The sequence below is a fragment of the Rhododendron vialii genome, chromosome 8a (genome assembly GCF_030253575.1).
Source record: "Rhododendron vialii isolate Sample 1 chromosome 8a, ASM3025357v1".
Classification (NCBI taxonomy): domain Eukaryota; kingdom Viridiplantae; phylum Streptophyta; class Magnoliopsida; order Ericales; family Ericaceae; genus Rhododendron; species Rhododendron vialii.
The window spans coordinates 648,113-658,303 of record NC_080564.1 but is presented as its reverse complement, the minus strand read 5'-3'; the positions used below and the strand labels follow the sequence as shown (position 1 = coordinate 658,303).

The window sequence follows — 10,191 nt, the reverse complement described above, 5'->3', positions numbered from 1 at the left end:
TCAGAAAGGTCACATCGTTTAGAGATGTCACCTCGAATGTCAGAGAAGACAGCTTACTTATCAGTAAATATTTATGGAAGGTTCCACAATCATCTAAGCTCGGCGGGACCCACTTCCGCCATACGAATTATCCGAGCGTAGGATATCCCGACCGAAGAAAACCCTAGCCGAACAAACGGAAGTTCGTATCTGTGCGCTTGATGAGACCCCGAGCGAACTCATATGTCGTACGTTCCGATACATCTTATAATCGTTCGGTGAAGTACTCGTGGTTCCGTCTATCCTTCGGATAAATATTGGCAAGTTTGGCCGAAGCCCAAACTTATTTACAGGTGAACTGAGGTAGCTTAGATGACAGATCAAACAGCGTGTGGACCCTCACTCCCCCTTTCTGGATCTTGTGACCCCTTCGGATATTTCGGCCCACTACACAATGATAGGAGGGTACGGATTCCATGGGTTTGGTTACCTTCTGGTAGAGATGAATAAATCTGGCATTTACCCAAACTCTGTTACTTTTACTTAGTGCTATCGGCTTGTAGTCATTCATGTCTAGTGGATAAGGGGCTTGAAGTCTTCCACAGAATGAAGACTGACTTTGGCTTTAACCCTGAAATGTAACTTTTTCTTATGTTGTTGATTTACAAGCATGTGCCAGTCGACTTGAGGATGCTGTTGGTTTTGTAAGGAAAATGCCCCTAGAGCCTGATAAGTCTATCTTGGTTTTTGTTCTTTCTGCTTCTCTTAAGCTCAACAAGACATAAATATTACTTTGCTAGGTTCAGAACATTTCCTCCATCTTGAACCTGAATATATTGGACATTACGTGACTTTGGCCAATATATACACCATGGCAGGAAGATGGGATGATGCTATACAAGTGAGAAAGCTAATGGAGAGTAGAGGATTGGTCAAAGCTAACGAGGTGATGATGTCAACATTTATTTTATTTTTTTGTTAAGTGCAAGGTGTTATTAAGCTCAACCAAACAAACAAAGTCCAGGGATAAAACCCCATACAACAAAGCAACAGAAAAAGCAGCAATTAGTCTGGCAAAAGAAACTGTCAAACACCCTAAATACACATGTTTCAGAATCCTTTCAGCCAAGCCCCAACTACCACAGAGGGCCTTATTCTTCAAGGAGTGATTCAAATTTCTCCCAGAGCTGAGAAATTCCCTGATTTCAGTGGCAATTCTGATGAACTCCTTATCATGCTCAGCAGCTTTCACTTGGAAAATTTGACCATTCCTCTCCCTTCACTAGCCATACAGTGCAGCTGCCAAGGTACACTTGAGACTAATTCTCCTAAGGCCTTTACCTTTCACATGAATAATAAACCACTCTAGAGCATCCCCTCTTGTACTAGGCATTCCCCACACCATATTCCTGACCATCAAGTCCTGCCACGCAGCTAACGAGAAGCGACATTAAAAAAAAGATGTTGGTATGGTTCTCCCCCAATTCTGCTGGAACAACAATTGCGATCTAACTCTATACCGCAGCTTCTCAACCTGTCTTTGGTATATAATCTGTGATGAACAGCGAACCAGAGGACAAAAAACCATCTAGGCACATTATTTCCTCCCCAAATTGTGCCAGGCCTGAATGAGATACCTTTTCCTGACGGCATGCCAAGCAGATTGGGCTGTGAAATTACCTCTGGGATGAGGTTGAGGCAACCAAACTACAGAATCATCCCTTTCAGGCATAGGCATCAGGCTTGGCAGAGTTTGAGCAATTATAGCTTGGACGGCTTGGTTTCTCAATCTCGGTCAACACCAAATGCCATGGTCAATAATTGATGCAACTTTGGCCCTTAGAGGCCTGCCCAAATTAGTCACTACCCTTTCCCCAAAAGGTACTCTTCCCGTTGCCAACTTGTTTTTCTTGTGAACTATAGCAAGTGAAACATCAAATTTTGGAACGAGCAACGTGGAGAAGTTGAAGTTTTTCAAAAGGCCTTTCAATAAAGCTTCAAATAAAATTGTCTAACCAGCTTTACTAGGGATATCTCTGGTTCATTTTACGCCTCTACTATATTAAGACTGAAACAAATCTAAACTTTCTAGAAGAAATCTCATACTCAGTTAAAGGATTCTTGTATACATATTAATTCTTACAGATGCCTTTCAATTAAAACAAAAATGCACCAAGTCGTTCCTTCCCTTTGTCTTTCTTTCTTTTAGTTTCTATGCAAATAAATGCTTCTTACTGTGACACTTTCCCTCCTTTACAGTTTACATACTGTATAGCCTGTATATTGATGGCAAACTCATTAGGAGTACGTTGCTGCACAACAAAGCAACTGAGGAGATGAAAGTCTAGGAGCGACGTATTTGAAGATGAATCTCGACTTTGAAATTTGTGGATGAGTTGTTGAAGGCAGCACTGATTAACAAGTTCTAATAGGATGTTAAGTGACAGAAGTTCAAGCTCACTAGATTACGCGACTCGAACATAGATTGACCAGGCAATGGGGATGATTTGTCTCCTGACGGCAGAGGACAGCAACCACCGTTTGGACTCCTGGGCATGAACTTCAAGAAGTTGCTTGACCTTGTGGAGAAGAGTTGCCACCAAATCCACAAGGAAACTGCGGTTCACAAGGTTGCCTTGAAAGTTTGAAAACTCTGATGGCACCAATCGCCAATACCCTCGTGCACTCTTCACACCTTTTCTATTGGCTCATACGCATAGTAGTAAATTGTAGCTTGCAAAATAAATTTCTTGCTTTTGACAGATTGTAAGAAGATTTTGTTGAGATTGTGTCATCCCTTTACCATTGGCACAAACAAACTGTAGTAAATTTTAGCTCGCAAAATAGATTTTGTTGCTTGTGACAGATTGGAAGAAGGTTTTATTGCGATTGACCTGCATTTTACTTGTTTTCAGGTGGCTATATGTTCTGCTGCGCTTTGAGGACTTCCGGCATAAACAGGATTTGGTCTTGTCCTCAGTGGTAAGGGATCGTGCACAACTACTAGTGGATTTTTCGTTTAATTTGTCATGATATTGATATTAACTGTCATGACATGAGAATTAACAGGTCTACGGCGCTTATGTTCCTGTTGTGATTGAAAGCTTTGCATTTAACTTACAAACTTGAGCTAGTTAGAGATGTTCCAACATCATATTTGACACTTTCCATACCCAACCAATGTGAAACTATATATTTCTATATCTACATCTGATCCGTATTTAGCAATTCACCGCATTCTTGGCTGGATTGGATGACAATTGATGAGGAGTCGAGGACAAAAAACAATCAAATCTGAGAGTTTTTTCTATTTTTTTTAAGAAATCGGACAAACTCTGTCATACATAAATCATACAAGATCATCAAGTTGACTATGAAACTTAAGAAGTATGATTGCCAAATAGTTTTCTCGAGAAAGTTTGTATCAGGGTTTAGCAGTGATATTTTGACTGACTTACTAGGTGTTCGACAGAGAGTCGCATAAGTAATGACTGTAAGCCACGATTGATTAGGGTGATTGTGTGATCATTCTAGGAGCAGCTTGATGGTTCTCACAGTTATAGAGCGCTATGCAAAACAGATTTTATATGATTTTCATGTTCTATTTGATTTCCAACATTTTTCATGTTCTAGAACGAGTGCTTTAACATTCCAAGACTGATGATTTAGGATTTGATAAGCACATGTGATATGTAAACTCTTGAAGGTATACTGGTTTTGAAATAAATTTGTCAAACAGGTACTAAAAATTTCATTGGTATTTTCGCAGTCAATTCTTCACAGGAAAATGGAAATACAAGGGTTGGGCAATGGCTAGACAGATTGATCTACTTCTCAGAATGAAGTGTTAAAAGTTAGCAAGAAACTTGGTCATTGGTTTGTGGACTGAGGTATCATATTTTTGATATTGGACATTTCCCTTTCTTTTACTGGTTACGACTCTCAGTCTCTCGTTCACTTATATACTGCTTCTTGGCCTGGGTAACACTAATTATGGTTACTAAATTCTCATTGAACTTTTGGGACAGACTCGTCCAGTTCCGATGGTGGTTTAAGCTAGTGGACTTGGCAGGAAGAATGAGAATAAAAGACCTATAGTCTAACACCTAAATGAATTTAGTCACAAGGTTATGGTCGATACCCGGTTGGTGAAAGTGTAATGGTTGCATATGTTGGTTTCTAGTGCTTTGGGAGCTCTTTTATGGACTCCCAGATGAACACAACATAATATTGCGCTGTCACAAAAAAACTCCAGAGGGAAGGTGGGGATTGTAAGGATGAGAATAAAAGACACCATGCGGACATTTATTCTACACAAAACAATTGAGTTCCAATTCAAGCTCAGAAATAGAAAGTAGACAAAAAGGGAGAGGAGTGTGGACTGTGGACTCGCAACTAATGAGAAAAAAGAAAAGGAAAAGGAAAAGAGCATATATTTTTTCACTATCTTATTTAGCAAAATAAAAGATTTAAGGTCGAGTTTTCCCATGGGCTTAAAGGCGCTTATTTTCCTTCACATAATACAAAGAGGGAAATAAGTTCAGTGTTAGGAAAACTCGGCTGTACTTCACCTATTCTCTTCTCACTAAAAATGGTAGGAAACAAAAATGGCTTTTTAAGGGTTCTTACTCTCACTTATTCTCACCCTCAGTAAAAGATTTTTGGCCATTCAAACACGGGAAACAAAACTTTTCGTTTTTTTTTTCCTTTTCTTTTGTTCTTGAAAACCTGGTACTTGTTTGTCTCATTTTAGAATGGTTTTCAATTTTGTGTATTACCCACCTTCTTCTTCTCCTTCTCCTTCTGGTCCAACTATTGGTTGTAATTGTATGGTTCCAATTATTGGTTGTATATGTAGCTAGTTTCACCAAACGATGCGTTTTGGTTACACTTTCCCCTCTACTCCCTCTTCTTTTCGAGAAGTTATTCACTGCTCCTGAGCACCAAATATATTTCCCCTAATTTTCCTCATTTCGTTCCTCTCTCTTTCTCTCTCCCTCTCCCTCTCGTCTCCGTCATTCTCTCACCCTATCTTTTTCAGGCGCCGTCTCCATATCACCTCAACCCCAACGCCTCCCGCTCCGACGCCGTCTCTGCTCCGTCTCCATCGCCGTCTCTGCTCCAGGTTCTCTCTCTCTCTCTCTCTCTCTCTCTCTGCGATCTCCGCTTTCGCTCCCTCCGCAATAACCCGCTGAGAAACTCTCCCCACCTTATTCAACCGAACCCCTAAGCCTGGTTTGTATTGTATTTAATTTCTTTTAGGGTTTTGCGTTTTGTTGTAATTTCTCTTTGGCATACAAAAAAGTTGTTTGTGTTTGTTCTCGTGATAGGTTACGAATAGCGTTTTAGTCAGCGTATGAAGAAATCATTTTTGCATTTCTCGGTTGACGATCTGTTGATTGGGGCGATTGGGCTTCATCACACCTGTCTTTTGGTTCAATCACATGACTGTCCAAATGGAATTTTGATTAACCTTTGAATAAGACCAAAAGCAACATTTTGAGGGGGGAAACTCAATTGGAAAGAACCCAACAGTATTTGAAAGGGGAAAAATCTTACCTTTGCTGGTATCCAAAGGTTTGACAACTAATGTGAATTTGGGTTGATTTTTTCACTTGCAAATTGGGGGTTATTTTCACATGTCTACAGTTTTCAGAAAAGCAATATCACCTAGCAGAATCTGCGTAATTGCTTTCTTATGAAGTGTAAATAGAATTATTCTAGGTTGGTAATCAACGATTTCTTAATTCTAATTCTTACTGCTTAAATACAAGGTCCTTGTGCAGATTGGGGTCTGTAAATTACGCCCTCTTCTTGTATGTAGATTAACTTCATTAAATTATGAACAATGAAAACTATAAACGAAGGTTTTGAAGCAGTAGTGCATCCCCATTTTTTTGAAATGTTTCCTTGTGATCATTTGATACTTCCCTCTTCAACTTATTCAACTCATCTTCACATGTAGATCACTTGATGTATTATGCCCTTTGCTACCCTCACCACCCACCATCAACAATTTATGCAAGCCTCTCTCGTCCTGTGTATCAATAAACAGACAAGCACCAATCTTTACCCACACCATACTTCTAGTGTATGGTGGTCGTTATTTTTCATATCTGAGACGAGATTGCCTAGATGGGTAGCTGTCTAGATTTCTCAGCTCTGTTATTTTAATTCTTCTCAAAACTTTAGATATCACGTGTGCAACAGTGATAGCGATTGGAGCAAAGCATCTTATAAATTTGTTTGGAATCCCTTCCGTTATCTAACATGTTGCAGCAAAAGGATGAGTTTGTGCTGGGAAAAGGAAGGCATTCTGCTTTTTTCCTTCTGTTTAATTCTGCATTTCTCATTCGTCATTGAAATAACTCTGATAAAATGTTACTCTAAGCGTCTCCGACTCTCCCCATTGTCCCAAATCATGGGAGAGACTATTCGGACAAAGTAGTAGACTCAACGAAGTCAATTGGATCGTGTTCTTTTTAAAACTCTCTGTGTGGGACTGTGGGAGCATACAAGTGAATCATGTTCCCAGGCGCGTCAACCTGCAAATTCCTCTATTAAGAATAGGGAAACAGAAGGAAACTAGTATTTGGTTGGCACTCTAAGCCTTTAACCAATGAGAAATCTCTTAACAGGTAATTTATATCAAACAGGTAGTGTATATCTAACTTTGTGTTTCTTTTCTTGTTAATTGTATACCTTTAGGTTTTATTTCTTTTAGGGAGTACCGGAGTAAGTCCTATTGATTTTGCCATTCTTATCTTAGAATGACTAATTTGACTTCATTAGTGTGGTTGGATTGCGTTTCTTATCATGTTAATTAAATCAACTTGATTTATTGATATCAAACTTCATTTTAACATGCATATTGTAGGTCCCGCGGACAAAAAGAAAATGCCGCCTCCTACCGTGAACAAACGGATACGAATTTCGAGTGAGGCTCACTCAGCTAGAAGACGGGCTGCGACTAAATCCATGCGCTTAAGGGCTAGGATTAGAGAGCCTGCACCACAACTGACCATTCGGGAGCTTGTGGCATTCATGCAAGCTGAGGTTGCATCCCTTCGTACCGACTTAGAGGAGTTGAGGGCTGAGTTTCGGACAGAGGTACATACCCTAAGGCATGAGTTGATGGTAGCTCGTCTTGAAAGGTGTAAAAACTGTTCGGAATCCGGGCAGTCAAATGGTGGTGATGGAGCTGATGGAGAGTGAGTCAGTTCCTTTATTAGGTGGTAGTGCTGTTGGGACTTATTCACAAAGATTACTCTTTCAATGTCATAAACGCTTTGTGATTACCTGCGCACTTTGTAAGAACAGCGGAATGGTTGGGTATGGAAGTTGCTTAATTTTATCCTCTTGGTATCCATGTTTAACTTTTGTTATATGCCTCCAGATTGAGCTTTGGCAATGGTTTTTTGCCAGCTTAGCTTGAGTTTTGTGTATGTGTTTACTATGTTATCTGCCGAACAGAACATGGGAGTGGCAATTTGTAAAAATTTCCTCATCAGCTTTTGGATTCCATGTGTTTCATATAAGTTTCCAATTTCTCACCTTTTTTTGCCAAGTTTGGAGATGAGCTCCCTTATTGTCCAAAGGCCACTTCCATTGCGATTATCCAGCATCTCCTTGAAGGCTCCTTTGGTTCCCTCTCTTATTTACTCTTTTGGTCACCCGTCTTATTTAGGTTACACATCTGATGTTATTATGTCCGGTTATACATGCATCTTTTTGAGAGAGATGCATATCCATAGCAGGGTACGGTACATTCAGCCTCCACTTTTACTTATTCGCTCTCCTCGTGAAAGGTGAAAAAAGAAAGTGAAAGAGATGGATTGTAAAGTAGTAATAAATACCATTTCTCCCTTTTTATTTATATTCTCATTTTGTGCATGTGTATAAGTGTAGAAACTTTCGCAAGGTTTCCAGAACTTCTAAAGCAATTACAGATACCAGCTACTTAAACCGCATTTGACGGTGGATCCAACACTTGACATCCAAGCTAATACCACTTCTTTTAGTATTTTTTTTTTAAAAGTACATAAACATGTTCTGCTGCCCTTTGGTTCAAAAGTAACATGCAAAATTCATCCTAGTCTTTATGGAGTAGAAGTCTATCGCAGCAATCGTTAAGAAGTAAAAATAATGAGAATAAATTCTTTCTCAATTAATTAAACATGGCGATGTAACGCAATGCAATTAATTTAAAAGAAACAAATGTTTACACCGGCAGTGTAAAGAATTTATTCTCAAAAATAATACTCCAGTAATACTAATTAACTTCAAAATAGCTGCAAAATAAGAAAACCGAAAACCTACGTATCAAAAATCAATATGGAGGAGGAGGATGACCGAAATTTGACCACGTTGTCACCGGAAAATCTGCATCACTGCTCTGACCGGCGTCTTGTGGGTGTTGAACTGCGGGTGGGGCTGGAAAAAACAGAGGAAAAGAAGGTGGTGGTGGTGAAGAAGATGATGACGAGACAGAGTACCCAAGAGAGGAAGAAGATGGAGAAGATGATTGAAATCGAGCAGCCATTGAAGATGGCTGTAGTGTTTCATCACAAAAATTCGTCCGCTCTCTTTGAAACTCCATTGAATTCATGCAATCTATGTAATCCAAGTAGCTCTGCAAATGGTGAGGAGGCTGAGAAGGGTCAATTGGTTCACATGATGTCAAATCGGAGAAAATGGTTTTTGAAGGATCAGAAATAGCTAACTGGGTTGCTGAGAAACCAGCCGGAGATGGCCGGAGACTCGCACTTTCAGGGGAGTTTAGCTTGGCCGTATTGCCTCTGAAACAGAGAGCTGCTTCTCTGTAACTCTCATTATTCTGAATAATTGGCTCACTTGATGTTGAAACGGCGAAAAGTGTACTTGAAGGATCAGAAGTGGCCAACTGGGTCACCGGAAATTCCGCCGGAGATGGCCGGAGACTGACATTTTCAGGGAAGTTGAGCTTGGCCTTATTGCCTCTGAAATTGAGAGCTGCTTGGTCGTATGCTCGAGCGGCAGCCTCGGCAGTGTCAAAAGTGCCTAACCAAACCCTAGCTGCCTTAAAGGGGTTTCTGATTTCAGCTGCCCATTTTCCCCAAGGCCTCTTTCTCACTCCTCTGTATTTTCTGTTTGGCTCTTCTCCATGGGATTCAGTGTTTTGTTGTGTGGAAGTGTATGTGTAAGCAGTTTGTGCTCCTGCAGTCATGCTTGGCCTGCTACTTGAGCCTTCTGAGATAGTAGAAAACAGAGAGAACCCAACAGGAGGTTTAACATACATAATTGATAATCCAAGTCACTAGATAAGCACTAATTTACAACATTTGTATCATACGATACAATCATATATTCAAATGTATTGATAGTTATTAAGGTGGATAATTCACAGTGAACTAGAAAAACAATGTGCATAAAGGTTTTTTTTTGGGTAAATATGTGCATAATGGTTAGTATCGTCATGTACGTGAATATATTATATATATCTAATGCATTGATAGTTAAGAGCTATAGTATCCTATCGTCATAGTGAATATATAGCTGAGTCTACGAGGATTACTTCAGCACAACTCTCATTCAAAAGACAATAATGAAATTCGAACAAAGCTAGCTAGAATTTGAGAGAGACAGTAGAGAGATCCTGAAAACTCACCTTTCAAACTGGATGATGAACCACCAACTGGAAAGTCTCCTTGTGCTGTAGAAGCTCTTGCAAATAGTCTTTCAGAGAAGCTTCCATTATCCTCCTCTTCGCGTCCTCTCTTCTCTCCAACACCCCTCATAGAAGCAGATGATGAACTACTTCCACCGCCGCCACTAACAACCGACTGACTAACCAAATCTTGAGTCACCTCTCCAGACACCACGCGTGTAAGTGCGGACACCATCACTGATGTCTCTACCTCTCTACTGTGCCCGGAAAACACCGGCCGCATCTCTGCCGCTGTTCCAGCTCCTTCATGCACCACCTCTCTCCCTCCCTCCTCACCTCTCACCCTCGCACACATGCCGTAGTGCCTTGAATTTGCCACCTTGAAAACACACATGTATTTCAAACAACTACAGGATAATATAGATTTATAAACTTAACGTGGAAAACAATATTGAAAGATTCAATGGACTCAACTAATTTACTGCTTTCAAAGGAGACCCGTCGTTATATAAGCAAGTTGGGCGGTAGAATTGTAAACTAAGCGCCGCCATAGGAAAGGTGTCGGT

At 40.2% G+C, this 10,191-nt stretch overlaps 1 protein-coding gene and 1 long non-coding RNA gene across 2 annotated transcripts; one reads left to right on the top strand and one right to left on the bottom strand.

Moving 5' to 3' along the window:
* Positions 1 to 437: 437 nt before the first annotated feature.
* On the top strand, positions 438 to 4,056 carry LOC131298143 (uncharacterized). The gene is made up of 4 exons (XR_009190460.1): positions 438 to 1,860; positions 2,239 to 2,961; positions 3,749 to 3,869; positions 4,008 to 4,056. It is a non-coding gene; the product is annotated as an uncharacterized LOC131298143 (long non-coding RNA).
* Positions 4,057 to 7,071: 3,015 nt separating this feature from the next.
* On the bottom strand, positions 7,072 to 10,191 carry LOC131298142 (ethylene-responsive transcription factor ABR1-like). The gene is made up of 3 exons (XM_058323458.1): positions 10,108 to 10,191; positions 9,626 to 10,004; positions 7,072 to 9,207 (listed from the first exon to the last, which is right to left on the bottom strand). The coding sequence occupies exons 1-3, from the start codon at positions 10,174 to 10,176 to the stop codon at positions 8,309 to 8,311; spliced, it is 1,347 nt and encodes a 448-aa protein (XP_058179441.1). The 5' UTR covers positions 10,177 to 10,191; the 3' UTR covers positions 7,072 to 8,308.

Bases quoted from the DNA above. Each gene is read 5' to 3' on its own strand.
- LOC131298142 (XM_058323458.1), bottom strand. From the start codon at position 10,176: ATGGCGGCGCTTAGTTTACAATTCTACCGCCCAACTTGCTTATATAAC. The intron at 10,005-10,107 runs GTAAATTAGTTG...TGTGTTTTCAAG, and splicing joins ACGGGTCTCCTTTGAAAGCA to GTGGCAAATTCAAGGCACTA. The intron at 9,208-9,625 runs GTGAGTTTTCAG...CTACTATCTCAG, and splicing joins TTCATCATCCAGTTTGAAAG to AAGGCTCAAGTAGCAGGCCA.